The sequence below is a fragment of the Rhipicephalus microplus genome, chromosome 9, assembly GCF_043290135.1.
Source record: "Rhipicephalus microplus isolate Deutch F79 chromosome 9, USDA_Rmic, whole genome shotgun sequence".
Lineage (NCBI taxonomy): Eukaryota > Metazoa > Arthropoda > Arachnida > Ixodida > Ixodidae > Rhipicephalus > Rhipicephalus microplus.
This window is the reverse complement of record NC_134708.1, coordinates 22,431,755-22,447,355: the sequence shown is the minus strand read 5'-3', so window position 1 is coordinate 22,447,355 and position 15,601 is coordinate 22,431,755. Positions and strand designations below refer to the sequence as shown.

General features: G+C 45.2%; 1 protein-coding gene across 9 annotated transcripts in view; it reads right to left on the bottom strand.

Moving 5' to 3' along the window:
- Positions 1-1,732: 1,732 nt before the first annotated feature.
- The window catches only part of LOC119163603 (ras-like GTP-binding protein rhoA), a 49,288-nt gene continuing 35,419 nt past the window's right edge, over positions 1,733-15,601 (bottom strand). For 8 of the 9 annotated variants that reach the window (XM_037415633.2, XM_037415632.2, XM_037415635.2 and 5 more), the window contains 4 exons: positions 7,623-7,777; positions 4,937-5,140; positions 3,955-4,137; positions 1,733-3,371 (listed from right to left, as the gene is read on the bottom strand). In XM_037415633.2, coding sequence (XP_037271530.2) covers positions 3,312-3,371; positions 3,955-4,137; positions 4,937-5,140; positions 7,623-7,777 — 602 coding nt within the window. In that variant the 3' untranslated portion in view covers positions 1,733-3,311. Of the gene's footprint in view, positions 3,372-3,954; positions 4,138-4,936; positions 5,141-7,622; positions 7,778-10,164; positions 10,877-15,601 lie in introns of those variants that run through there. The other variant, XM_075873309.1, reaches the window with a different exon arrangement.

The window sequence follows — 15,601 nt, the reverse complement described above, 5'->3', positions numbered from 1 at the left end:
TTGAACTTTGCGTTCTCCGACAATCGTTGGCGTGAAACATGTCAAGATTTCCGATTCCATATGCAAACAGTCGTATCCTATCAAAAATATGTAATTATGCGCGTTGGAATATCCTACGTTACGTGTGTCGGAAACCTGCACATGGAGGTGCGACCGTATGCATGTTACTCGTTGGTGTCAGTGTAGAGCATCATGAAACTAAACTTTGTCGCGGTTAAACTTGATTGATTGATATGTGGTGTTTAACGTCCCAAAACCACCAAATAATTATGAGACACGCCGTAGTTTCAACCACCTGGGGTTCTTTAACGTGCACCCCAATCTGAGTACACGGGCCTACAGCATTTCCGCCTCCATCGGAAATGCAGCCGAATACCTTAGCCACTAGACCACCGCAGCGGGGCGCCATGGTGAAACTTTAGACACCACTCATCATTAAGGCTCCTTATGTCCACTGCATGTCAAATGCCTCTTCCAGTAAACTCCAACTTACCCCATCATGCATACATACTCATCCCATTCATGCGAATATCAGAAATTTCCGGGTAACGTTTTATTCGATTCAGTAACCGAATTGAGCAGCGCATGTTCGAAGTGCCGAATGTTTTTCGAATAATCAGCAATGAAAAATGCTTTCAAGAAACGACACTAGAACAGCGAGGGAAAATTTTCTTGTTTCATGCAACTGATGCACTTACGCGATCATAGACGCAATATTGATCACGGGATGAAGGCGTTTGTGCCGAAGTATCATTGGAGCGTGGTGTCATCAATCCAAAATCTTCATGACATTCATTAGGATAACTCACGAAAAGTGCTAAATGTGGCAGTCTTGCTCAAAAACTACAGGCAAGTTACCCTGTTCAGTACTTAGCCACAGCTATATTTGTCTGCAGTTACAAAATATATCGAAAGCTCTAGTTCCTGCTCAATAAGGTTATTTCAATAATCAATCTAGTTTCTGCTGTATACAAGCTAGCCTTTAATTAAATAATTGTATTTTTATTTATCAGAAGTTGCTTTGTTAAATCATGTGAATATTTATTTCAAATCAAACGATTTAGCATTTCTTGGTTCTCTTGAAGATTACCTTTTCATTCTAAGGCTGCATCAAAAATGATTGCTTGTTCGAAAACTATTCAAATAGTATTTGATTCGGTACCATCAATATTTGATTCGTAAACGATTCGGTTCTAAAATTCACTATTTGGTCACTCCTTCGTCAAACGTCTTAATTTCGTCATTCCATCTTATTCGCTGCTTATCTCTGCTGCAAGTAGATGGAGTGGTGGATGGAATCCATCACACCATCTACGTGGAGCAGGTTGAATCTCCGCCATGAGTAACTGTTATCTGACCTTGTCAGGCGAGTTAAAATGTCCAGTAATATGTCATTGCACAATGTCTGCATGAAAAACGTCGCATAGTTAGGTGCATGTCATACCATTACAGTGTCGCTTAAAGTGTTTGAAGGAGTTAACGCTGATATCAGCGAAAAAAAACTTCCTTTTTTATATACAGTACCTAAGCTCAGCCACCTGACCCCTTTTATCTCGCTAATGTGGGTACATCTACTGGGAGGTAGGCAACTAAGTTAAGGAACCATCACTATATAACTAAAGTTGTTATTTCTGAAGTTTTTAACAAACTATCACCATTAGGACCCAAGTTGTGTCGACTTTGATTCTACGTCACAACTCTATGAGATTCGCAAAATACAACACACAATGTAGTCTGGGTATAAATAAACATTTATGAACACTTGTCTTAAAAACATCAACGTGCACATACGTCTTCGTCAAGCTTCGTCGAAACTCACGTAAAATTGGTCCCGCAACCCGGTACTAACGTAAGTATCACATCTCTCTAACTCTCGTTTGCGAGCTTGACTATTACACGAGTGTTCTCCATTATCTGCGAGACTCATAAGTGACATGTCACAACTGTAACAACACAGCTCTCGCATATCACACAATCTTTAACAGAAAACAACATCGCTGTACCCTGCGGACATCGTTAAGTGACTCGCAAGCAAAGCATGCTGCAATATATACATAGGCTATAAATAATTTTCCCGATAAAGATATTTGGTAAAAATACCTTCTCTTGAAATATCAGGTCACTTGCAAAAATATATATATATATATAAAGGCACGTCGTTCACAAGAACAGCTTTAAGTACAGGCGGAAGGGCGTGTTTCCATGTTCCAAAAAACGCGATGGAGGAACTTCCGGTCGACATCACATCTTGAAGAGTCATGTGACGTCACACAAGAGCCACGCGAGTCGCATGACACACTGTAACACTTCTGGCCGGGTCACGTGACTAGCCCGGTAGTGAATCGCCTGACGTCACACGAAGTCGTGTGAGTCACGTGACCCTAGAAGGTGACGTTCTTGGTGAGGTCACGTGACTGTGAACCACACGACGTCACACAAGAGTAACGCACGAGTCCAATGGCTTTACACGGTGACGTTCCTGGTCGCGCCACATCACTCTACTTGTGCTGAATTCCACGAAGTCACACAAGTCACATGAGCGACATGACGACACACGTGCGCGTTTTTAGTGGGGTCACGTGACTCTCCAGGTTACGAGTCATATGACGTCACACAAGAGCAACGCGAGTTCAATGACGTCACACAGTTAATTTTTGTGGTCACGTTACACGACTCTACCAGATCTGAATACCATGAAGTCACGTGAGTGACACGACGTCTCACGGGAGCGTTGCTTGTGGGGTCACGTGACCCTCCCAATTGTGGATCACATGACGCCGCACAAGAGTCACATGAGTCACATGGTACCGTTTCTGGTCGAGCCAAATGATTCCCGCAACTGAATCCCATGACATCACACAAATGTAACATGAGCCCCAGGATGTCACATGGTGCCCCTCCTGGTCGTGCAACATGACTCACGGTTTCGAGTCTCACGAGGTTTCACAAGATTGGCGCGAGTGACCACCCCTCATGGTGACGCTTTTTGTCTGGCTGCGTGACTTCACACAAGGGTCACGCGAGTCACATGACGTCCCTTGGTGATGTTTCAGGCCGGGTCATGTGAATCTCCAGGATGAGACTATTACTGAAAATTCACCAATCAAAACTTTAGAATACGGAAACACGCGGCGGCAGTCGTGTGACAACAAGGAGTGCGCTGGCGTCTCGTGCAATAAAAGAATGAACGTCGATTGGAATGTACAGCTGAAAGCCTGTCCGCGGCCAAAAACGCCGCCGTTTTCGATTCTTTGGCCCCCGCATGTCACTTGACTAGATCGAGAGGAATCGTTGTCCTACGCGTGATGACGTCAGCGGCAGCAGCAGCAGAGGCACTTCCATCTGGACTTCTTTTGTCGACTCTGTGTAGTCTACAAAAGAAAAGGGAGAACGTACATTGGTAAGACGTTAGCGACGATGCATTCAGAGCGCAGGAAATTGTTTACATGTCGTTTGCCATCGCTTAACCAAAGTTATCCTCCACTTTTACAGTCTTAAAGAAACAAAGGGGAAGAGGAAAAGCCGCGTACACTGAGGCGTTCCCAAAAATATTTAGCTGGGGCTGGGTGAGGAAGGGGGAGCTAAACCACCTTTTATGTACTCGCCGTTGATTAGCTTATTTCCATTAGCTTATCTCTACAATCAATTGGGCCTGATATGAACTAAGTGTATGTTTCTACACAATACGTATCCAATATAATATAACTACACAATACATAACCAATATATTATAACTCTTCACTTCAACCAGAACTATCAATTCCATTTGACTCATGACGTCACTTCAACCAGAACTAGCCATTTAACTCATGACGTCAGTAGGGAGTGCACGCCCATTGGTCCTGGCTCGTGTGCAACCGCCTCCGAGGAGGAAGTGCCACGGGCTTCTAAAGCCGTATCCAACTGTAGTTTCTCGTGCTGCTTAAAAATTGAATAACAAAAAACGCTGCGCACCCTGAGGCATGTGTGGAGTACGCTCTCGAAGACCTTGCGCACGCTGGCTAGGTCTAGCGACGAGCACTCGATGTAGTGAGCCGCCTGGATCTTCTGCGCCAGCTGTAGGCCCTCGGCGACGCTCGTGGGCCGGCACTTGATCTGTGCCAGCTCGTGGACGGTCACGGGGTCCTCGCGCAGGTCCTGTGACGTGAAAAGAAGGAAGAGGACGCCTCCATGGGATACATCCCGTGATCCACGGTATCAGTGCGGAGCGTGACTTATAACACCTATATCGGCCTCTGCCGGCGTTATATTGTAACTGAAAGACAAGTTTGAACATAGTGAGCCTCAATGATGATTTCTTGAGTGTTCTAATCAGGGTGAGTGGCCAACACTGCTGTTTTGTCAAATCTGTCGTGATGGCGTATAGAGAGGTGTAGATCTGATCACGTGTGCATGATATAATACCTTTGCTGCAATAAACAACAGTTGGAAGTCTGCGCTCGTCCTTGCCGTTTCTTGGTTGTGTGTGTACACCCAACAGCAAATGTTTGTGGTAAGCGAAATGCTCAATAAAACTGTAACATCGCTTTGTCTGTAAACAAGACCACCAAGTAAATGTTCCTGCCTGTAGTTGGAATTGCAACTTAATGCGTCACGAGCTAGACAGGGAGCATTACACGCTGATAGGTAAATAAAAAAATCGCGTTTGCTGAAGAGGCAATGTCCGCTGAACTTTTCTTGCTCGATGTACGTTTCAGCGCCAGAGGTGTAAGCCAGAAGGTGGCAGTCCGGGCCCGTGCCCACCAACCCTCCCCCCACCCTTCCTCGATTTCATTTTCTCCATGCACACATAGCACAAATTCACAATTTGCCCGAAATATTTTAGCATACAAAGCTGTACATCACTGAACCTTTTCAATATGTGATACTAACTGACCTGCTCCTACACCTTGACTTCATGAGTAAAATGAGCCACTGCAATGTCTCGCGTGCTCACCATTTGCGTGGCGACCAATAGAACGGGCACGTTCGGGTTGAAGTGTCGCACCTCGGTGGCCCACCGCGTGGGCACCTCGCTGCCGGAGAAGATGTCGCGCACCGAGAAGCAGACCAGCACCACGTCGGCCTCGGCGTAGCACGAGGCCCGGTGAGGGTCGCAAAGAAGGTCCGAGTCGCCTGTGTCCCAGATGACCAGCCGGACCTGCACCGTACACGACGTCACTCAGTTGCTGACATGTGGAAAATGGTATATCAGTGATAAGGAGAAGAGGTTCGGCGAGACAACTCCGTTCACTGCATCGCAAAAAAATAAAAGAAAAATTAATGCAGCTTCACAAGTGTTAAACCTGAAAAAGCTCGTAGCACGGGTGCCCGACAATTCCCGTTCGCAGTGCCCCTTGCGCCGTTTAACAAAATACCAGTGACGTCAGTGACTGAAGTAAGCAAGAAGGGTTTTGCAATATTTATTATTATATGTGGGGTTTAACGCCCCAAAACCACCATATGATTATGAGAGACGTCGTAGTGGAGGGCTTCGGAAATTTTGACCAACTGGGGTTCTTTACCGTGCGCCCAAATCTGGGCACACGGGCCTACAGCATTTTCGCCTCCATCGAAAATGAAGCCGCCGTAGCTGGGATTCGATCCCGCGACCTGCGGGTCAGCAGCCGAGTACCTTAGCCACTAGACCACCGTGGCGGGGCTGCGAAAACTATTGAATAATAATAATAATAATAATAATAATAATAATAATAATAATAATAATAATAATAATAATAATAATAATAATGACGTCTAGCATTGCACGTTTCAAAACCGCAATATGGTTATGAGACGCGCTGCAGTGGAGCGCTCCAGAAATCTCGGTCTTCCTGGTGTTGTTTAACGTGCACTGAGACTGCAAGGTACACGGGACTATACCGTTTCGCCTTTACCGAAATACGACCGCCTTTGCCGGGATCGAACTTGCGACCTACGGGTTAGAAGGCGGGCATCGTGACAGCTACACACCACCACGCCAGACTTTATTACGCAAGCCTAATTTTTTCAATCCAGCTCAACTCAATACTCGCTTTTAGCGTCTCTTTAAGCTTATCTATACGTCTGTGTGCCTGCCGCTGCACTTTCTTCCTGATGATGTTCGTTTTCACTTTATCCAGCAGCAGGTTAGCCAACAAGACTGAGCGTGATTCATGTCTCGAGCTCTCTCATAAACTTTTTTCTCTATCTGGCCGGAAGAAAATTATCTGGCCCTCTAAGGCGTCTGCGGTACTACTTTACACCTTTCTCAATTTATTCACACCTCTTAATAAATGTATTCGCAATTCTCGCCTCCGGAAACCAAAATTTAAACTTGAATCGTACGTTCACAGATGCGAGGGATTTTCGTTCACAATAACGGCTTATATAATATATATATATATATATATATATATATATATATATATATATATATATATATATATATATATATATATATATATATATATATATATATATATATATATATATATATAGGCAGGCATGGTGGTTGAGTGGCCGTAGCGTTGCATATAGTCTAGTAGATCCTCCGTGAGCGGTCACAACGTGGTTTATTTCGACGTTTCGGCCTAGAGTCTGGCCTTCATCAGGAATGAAGGCCAGACTGATGAAGGTCAGACAGATGAAGGCCAGACTCTAGGCCCAAACGTCGAAATAAACCACGTTGTGACCGCTTACGGAGGATCTACTAGACTATATATATATATATATATATATATATATATATATATATATATATATATATATATATATATATATATATTGTCACGCACCAAGAGCTGTGAAGACAAGACAGGAACAGCGGGGCAGAAAGACACGAGCGTGTATCTTTAAACGAAGCGCTAACACACACTTCTTTGTTCTCTTTGCCCTTTTCGGCTCGCTAGGGCTTGCCGGCTCACAACTCTAGGTGGCAATATTCCCCCTCCTATTAGAGCATCGACTCGGTGCTCATACACAAGTGGATAGCAGGGCCCTGAAGGGAATAAAAAGAAAGGGAGAAACGATACTTATAGTGCACAATATATATATATATATATATATATATATATATAAGGGAAAGAAGTGTATGCCTAAGGGCTCGTTTTTCCGTGTTTTAACACAATAATTAATTAGATCTAACAGACAGTAATGCCAAGGCATGCACAGGGAAAGTTATTAGAACCAATGGAATGCAAATAAGAAGAAAGAAAAGTGGATGAAAAAATAACCAGCCGTGAGAAGGAATCGAACCTACGACCTTCGAATAACGCGTTCGGTGCTCTACCACTGAGTTACCACAGCGGCCTTCACATATAAACCCAAAAAAGTAGATGGAGGGAAGGCCGCTGTGGTAGCTCAGTAATTAGAGCATCGAACGCGTTATTCGAAGGTCGTAGGTTCGATTCCTGCTCACGGCTGGTTATTTTTTTCATCCACTTTTCTTTTTTCTTATTTACATTCCATTGGTTCTAATAACTTCCCCTGTACATTCCTTTGCATTACTGTCTGTTAGATCTCGTATATATATATATATATATATATATATATATATATATATATATATATATATATATATATATATATATATATATATATATATATATATATATATATATCAGCGCAGTTACGGGAGCATAGAGAAGGCGGTGCTGCGGTCGCACCTTCTTTCCGTCGTGCTGCATGTGGCCGACGTAGACTTCCTGGACGGTGGGCGCGGGCACGGAGTCTCTGACGTCATCGCGCAGGAAAGTTCGTATCAGCGTGGTCTTCCCGCAGGCGCAGCTTCCGACCACCACCACCTTGAGCGTGAGCATCGCTGCACGAAACACGGGGAAAACACGCCATTACAACCAAGGTCAGGTTACCTTATTTTGCCACGCAAGTGGTACAACTACGAGTAGCTCGCCAGAGACATTCTGAAGGCTTGTTTACCGCGAAGTTGTCTTAGTCTATATCATCTGCCGTCCTAGTCATCGTCGTCGTAGTCGCAGTAGTATTAGTATTAGTAGCAGTCGTAGTAGTAGTAGTAGTAGTCATAGCAGTGGTAGTATTAGTAGTATAATAAGTATTGCTGTAATATGTACTTAGTAGTATTCATACAACCAGTAGTAGTAGTAGTAGTAGTAATACTAAGTAGTACTACATCTTTAGTAGTCGTGGCAGCAGTAGTAGTAGTAGTAGCAGTAGTAGCAGCAGCTGAAATAGTAGTAGCACTAAGTAGTACTAGTAGTAGTAAGGCAGGTCACGAGGCCAAGGGGGAGCAATCATGAAATAATTAAAACAGAGTGATGACGATCATGACCTTCTGAATAATGATGATAATGACAATGACTATGATTATCGATCACATTCGCGCATTTACAGCTTCGCTATGTGACGATTTTCGCGGCGTTAAAATGAATTTCTTTTTAACGACGAAACCATTTATCTTAGCCGTAATTTTTCCGGCATACGAGAGCAGTATCATCCTCCCAGATGATTATGTGCCCCCAAAAACTGGATAACACCCCCCCCCCCCCCCCACCTTTACTGACCGCTGTTTTTTTTTTTTTTTTGAAAATGAAGGAGGCGAGTTATTCCAACAAATGGCAACAGTGATGTTTTATATAAATTTTATGGCAGTCCAAACCCTGTCGTTTTCGCAAACGAAACCTACATCGAGGCGGAAAAGGCTTTTACCGCACCTAAAGCAACGCCAAAATGAGCTAGTTAAGGAAACAATAAATCAACTTTTTGATTATTAGCTTGAGTGATGTTCCTGTGGGACGTGATAATTTGTGACACGGCCATTTTCTAAAAGAAACAAATTGCAAGAAACGCACGTAGTTTGAGATAATGCTAATAGTCATCAAAATTAAAGACCCGACCTAGGCGAAACCGAATTTGAGCTCGGCATAGAGTTCTCTGCAAAGACGACGGGGCGCTGACTGTCACAGCAATTTTATATAAAAATGGTACTGCAACAAATTAAAAAAAAAACAGCCTGCGTAACTGATGTGAGGCTGGAAGGGGACGCAGAACCACCTGTGGTGGAAGACACAGATTCAGGTTGGTCAATTTGTAATGTTTAACGTATCAAACAAATTGCGGCTACGAGACGCCGTAGTCGAGGGTTTTGGGCAATTTAAATCTCTTTAAATTTTTTAGTGTGCAATGGCACCGTAACAAATAAAAAAAAACACGGGGCTCTAGCACATCGGTTCTATCGAAATGCAAGCGAAGCGCGAGCGAAGTTCCGATCTGCAACAGTCTGGACGCTGGTTCTGAAATATACAGCTTTGAGTTCTACGGCTACGTTTCAACGCACATTGAATACGACGGTTGCTTCACAAAGGGAATGCTTCACGTCAGTCATTCATGTCTGTGTAGTTCGTATACTTACTTTGGAGAAGCTGCCCCGCCGCGGTGGTCTAGTGGCTAAGGTACTCGGCTGCTGACCCGCAGGTCGCGGGTTCGAATCCCGGCTGCGGCGGCTGCATTTCCGATGGAGGCGGAAATGTTGTAGGCCCGTGTACTCAGATTTGGGTGCACGTTAAAGAACCCCAGGTGGTCAAAATTTCCGGAGCCCTCCACTACGGCGTCTCTCATAATCAAATGGTGGTTTTGGGACGTTAAACCCCACAAATCAATCAATTACTTTGGAGAAGTTTAACAATTTACATACGCGGTTATTACGTGCCAAAACCACGATATAATTGTGAGGCGCGCCGCAAAGGGGGGTGGGGGGGTGGCTCGTGAAATTTCGATCATCTGGTGCACGTTAACGTGCACAACTGGCATCGCACAGTATACACGATAGCATTTCTTCATTTCCACCGAAATGTGACCGCCGCGGCCCGGAGCTAACCAGCAACCTTCGCGTGAGCAGCAAAGCACCGCAACGGCTACAGCACCGCGTCGGACGAATATATATTCAGTTGTAAGGTTATGTTTCAGCGCACCGTGACCACGATGGTTGCCTCGTGTAAACAATGAGGCTACTCATGTCCGTGTAGCTCATGCACATGCGTAAGATTTTTTTCGCATGTGCAAACGAGCCACGTCCCAAACGAGCCGTGTCCCAAACGAGCCGCATGCGATCGTCCCAAACGAGCCACGCGTCTGAAACCCCCGTTTTTTAGGTAGTAACGACGAACCTTCAACACTAAACTCACGCACACGGTATTCGCATTCAAGCCGACAAAAAAAAAATTTACTACTCACCGTCTGACCGGAAATCTGCAACGGTATACGACCGTCTAAAAATCACGGCTGGAGAGATATAGGCGCGAGGCGGTTCTGTGACACGGAGCTTACATGTTTTGGGTAGACTGTGACCGACTATATGCGGCTGCCCGTCTCTGAAGAGCACCACGACGATCGACTCGATTGTTGTTCGGACGGCTATAAATCCTTATCGGCAAGGCGACGTACCTGCGAGCAGTTTAGAGCGGACACGTCATCTCGCTCACAGCCATAGATAAGGACTGCTGCGGCAGACGATCGCATACGTAGGCACTCTTTTCTCGTGCAACTATCGTTTCCCTATCTTTTGTTTCTTCTTTTTATTTCTTTTTTTCTGTCGCACGTGGGTGTGCGAGCAGTACACATATATGGACAAAGGGGCACGAAACTCGTCAGACGCGGAAGTTATTTTGCAGAGGAGATTTGAGCAATCCCTGTTTAGAAAAGGGCGTGGGTAGAGGCTACGACATCAGGTTTTTTTCTATCTAAAATGGAGCGTAGCGAATTCGGAATGGGTGGGCAATACGCACGTCAACTATTTCATACTGTTATATCCCGAAAAAGGGACGCATGTGGGAGCGGGCGGAGCCTACAAAATTAGGCTTTTCCTTTGGGCCCTGTAACCCCTGTAACAGAGGTGATTTGCAGATTTGTAGCAAAAAAAAAATCGCACGGTTCCTCATCACACGCCCCCCGCCCCCCCCTTTTTTTTCTCTCGCTCCGTTGTATTGGAAACTTGAGGGAGAAGTACTACGGGCGGAGGGGGGGGGGGGGGGAGGTAAAAGTTGCCAGGCCAGGCTTTCATAGGAATGCATGGGTTAGCGGCCTGGGAACTTTTGACCCCCCGCGCCCCGTACGTGCATGCAGTTCAACTGCTCGTAACATCATCGTTCCTGAACTTTCTTTTGTAGTATTGTTTTTGTCTAAGTCTTCGTCACATTTTCTTTTTTTCATTGCTCTCGATCTCCTATCAACTTTTTATCTTCCTACATTTCCCTCTTCTATCTCTTCCCTCTTTTCGAAAGAATAGGCAGACGTTGTTCTTGTCTAGTTGGCAGCTGGCAGCCTGCTGTCTCCCTCTTTCCCCTGTGTAATTATGTATTTGTGAATGCAAATGAAACTAAACTATACAGCCGACTCGCATCGCCCTCACTAATTTTATTTTTTATTTATTGCTGCTGCACAGGAGTTACAGCGACATGACACAAAATAGTAACTACAGCCTTGCAAGCAGATTGCCTAAAACGGGGCCCCGCCACGGTGGTCTAGTGGCTAAGGTACTCGGCTGCTGCTGACCCCCAGGTCACGGGATCGAATCCCGGCTGCGGCAGCTGCATCTCCGATGGAGGCGGAAACGTTGTAGCCCCGTGCGCTCAGATTTGGGTGCACGCTAAAGAACCCTAGGTAGTCGAAATTTCCGGAGTCCTCCACAACGGCGTATGTCATGGTCAAATTGAGGTTTTGGGACGTTAAGCCCCACATATCAATCAATCCCTCAAAAGGGTGAAACCTCCGGCGTTGCCTACACACGCTGATAACGGCTATTATTTACGAGTCATATCTTTACTCGCTTCAACTGCGACGCAGTTGCACGAGGGGTGTGTCGTCTGTCTCGATCCGTTTCCCTCCCTCACTCCCTGTTTTCTTCCTCTCTTTCCTTCCACCTCCTGTAAACAGATGCGCAATGCCGTACCACTGCCATCCTCAGCATACCTGAAGCCCACTGCTGGACACAGACATCCGCCAATCATTTTTTAAACGTGCGCAAAGAGCGCGCGCGCGCGCGCGTGTGTGTGTGTGCGTGTGTGTGCGCGGAGTGGGGGGGGGGGGGGGTTAAATAGCCTCCCTTAGTCATCTAAAAGGGTGGGGGCGCAAAATCTGTCCCATACCTTGGCGTATAGAAAGGGTGGGGGCACTGCACGACGAACCTCCCCCCCCCCCCCCACACGCCCCCATGATCGATACTCTGATTGATATGTGGGGTTTAACATATGATTATGAGAGACACCGTGGTGGAGGGCTCCCCAAATTTCGACCACCTGGGGTTATTTAACGTGCACCCAAACCTGAGCACACGGGCCCACAACGTTTCCGCCTCCAACAGAAATGCAGCCGCCGCAGCCGGGATTCGATCCCGCGACATGCGGGTCAGCAGCCGAGTACCTTAGCCACTAGACCACCGCGGAGGGGCATGGTGGAAACTTTGCGCACCCTTATGCTATCTGTTATCTGTTCTCATAGCGTGACCTGTCCAAGTCCTTTTAATATATATATATATATATATATATATATATATATATATATTTACTCGGACATCAGCTACTCCTGTTTACAGTATAATCTACTCTGCTATATCCACGTCTCTTAGGGTTAGGTATTCCTACTAATTTTCGTTTTCTTACACGTTTGATAGAGCTTGCTTTCTCATCACGTTTCTTTAATAAGCTGCAGACGTCCGCCCTACATGTTAATACTGCCTAAATATATCGCTCTCTTCGCGCACTTCAAGTGTCGAGCTGTGGCAGTGGTTAGTCCGCACTCGTCCTGTGTATGGTCCTGTCGTGCATGCTTTCTCTTTGAGGTGCGGGTTGCGAGTTCCTAGCTGCTTGTTGTTCTTCTCGTGACTTTGCAAATTGCTGCTGTAGCATTCATTTCTTCGCTCTTGTGACAAAAATATGCACATGGAAGCTCAATTGTTAGTTTAATTAATTAATATTGATTAATTGTTTGGTTGATTGATCGATGGATTAATTGACTAATTGATTAATTAATTGTGCATTGGTTAATTAATTGTATTGTTTTATTGATTAATTTGTTCATTGCTTGATTGGTTAACTAATTGATTATTTGGTTGGCTGATTTAATTGCTTGTATGATATGTGGGGTTTAACGTCCCAAATCCGCCATACGATTATGAGAGACGCCGTAGTGGAGGGCTGCGGAAATTTCGACCACCTGGGCTTCTTTAACGTGCACCCAAATCTGAGCACACGGGCCTACAGCATTTCCGCCCCCATCGGAAATGGAGCCGGGATTTGATCCCGCGACCTGCGGGTCAGCAGCCGAGTACCTTAGCCACTAGACCACCGCGGCGGGGTGCACGTAAAAGCTCAACTACCGATGTATAGACACGTTTCACTTTCGTGTTATACCAATTCCTAAAAAGGGGGATCAGCCATATCTTTAATAATATTTAACAAACCTCCAAAATCTCCACAGCGGTCACGTATTTTCCCCCATATAGTATGTTATCTAATGTCACATTTCGCGACTTTTTTTATCCCACGTCAGTCCCTACTATCGTAAGACTTCCCACGTGAGAACCATTGCCAGTGAAGCAACACTCTACACTGTAAAAACAATAAATAATAATAACAAAATACACGTTCTTCACATTATTCTTCTCGTCATGGTCTTTATCAGATATTTGCCAACAGAAGCCGATAATTAGCAATCAATAAGCCTACAATAGCCAACGCTAGCTAATTGCCTACAAATATCGGCAATCATTAAGTCGTATTCAGCCCAATTTAGCCGTCACTCAGACGTCACCAGCCAACAGTGGTAGACAATGGCCATCATTTTGCCGATTCTAGCCAACATTAGTCATTATTAAAGAGTGCTGACAAGATGCGGATAATTACGGCAGACCGCGAGACCACGGCTTACCGTTCACAAATTGTGGGGGGGGGGGGGGGGGGGACAGCCGGTGTTGCGCTAACACGTGTGCCCGTATACGTAAAAAGGAAGCTGGTGACTTCCTGAAAACATCTCTTACAGCAAGGTTTTTTTTTTTTTTTTGCAACCTGTGTTTACGACGCGTTCGCTTCGTGTCGGGCATACAATGCGTAAACCTTAGTCCTATATATTTGTTCTATGTTTATCCCTTTTCTGCCTAACGACCACCGTTCAAGGCCTCGTACAAGACAGCGCTTGGCAACGGTAGCTGCCTCAACAATTGACGTCCGGTCGCTGACTGGCGGCCAGATACGCGCGCATGCTGGTCGGTTATCTCACCATCTCTCCTTTCTTCCATTTCTAGCGTGAAAGCGATACTTCGATAGCCCGTAGAAAACACGAGCCTGCAATGCTAACTTGGCAGTAATGCCACAGATGTATTGAAGTTACAGCAACTAAATTCCCGTTTCCTGCAATGACTATTCATTAAATTACGGTGGGCGGTAATTCAGTAATACAATACATTAGTTCAAGAAAGCAACTTCAAGGGAGTTGGCAATTAATTTGCTATATATGTCTGGCTAAAATACAGAATGTCCTGTTTCCTCATGACAAACGAGCTTGGGAAAAAAAGTAAAAAAAACTGTGGCGCTAAGATCGTTCAGCCGTAGTGGAAATGAAGGGTAGTACATAAATTTGTATGTGCTTCGTACTTGAGGCTTCAAACGCACTTGCAATAATAATAATAATAGTAATAATAGTAATAATAATAATAATAATAATAATATCTGAGGTTTTACGTCCATAAATCACGATGTGGTTAAAAGGGGCACCATAGCGGAAGGATTCCGGAAATCTCGACGATCTGGTGTTCTTTACCGTGCACTAACATCGCACAGTACACACGGGTCCTTACCATTTCGCCTCTATCGAAATGCTACGGCATGGACTGTAATCGAACCCGTGACCTTCGGGACATCAACCGAGCACCGTAACGGCTACACCACCACGGCGGATATCGCACGCACTATAGTGCCTTGATCTATTGTCGTGTTTTGACTGTTGCTTTCGAATCGTACAATGGTTCGCTATGTACCTGTTGTGCTGACTTGAATCGGTCGGCCTAAAATTAGTGACGGTGGTGAGCTGGCGACTGCTGAACTTCGTTTTGTAGTGACCAAGCTGCTCCAGGCCACACGGACGGAGTCGAAAGAACGAAGGTACCCATCATTACCATCTGAGCTATCAGCACTACCAATCAGTACTACCAATCAATACTACCCATGAAGTACTACCCATAAAGTACTACCCATAAAGTACTACCCATAAAGTACTACCCATAAAGTACTACCCATAAAGTACTACCCATAAAGTACTACCCATAAAGTACTACCCATAAAGTACTACCGATCAAATACTACCAATCAAGTACTACCGATCAAGTACTACCGATCAAGTACTACCCATCAAGTACTACCAATCAAGTACTACCAATCAAGTACTACCAATCAAGTACTACCAATCAAGTACAACCCATCAGTACTACCCATCATTGCCATGCTGGCTGAAGCTACATGCATTGCAGCTCCCGTAGACACTATCGTCATCATTGTGAAAATGCACGGCCACAGCAACTTACAGCCTCGGGCTACTGGAGGGCAGGGTTGCCAGCTGCTGCCTAGCTGACAAGCGAATAATGATCCCAATATGTATCCACCCCCCCCCCCCCATAAAAATC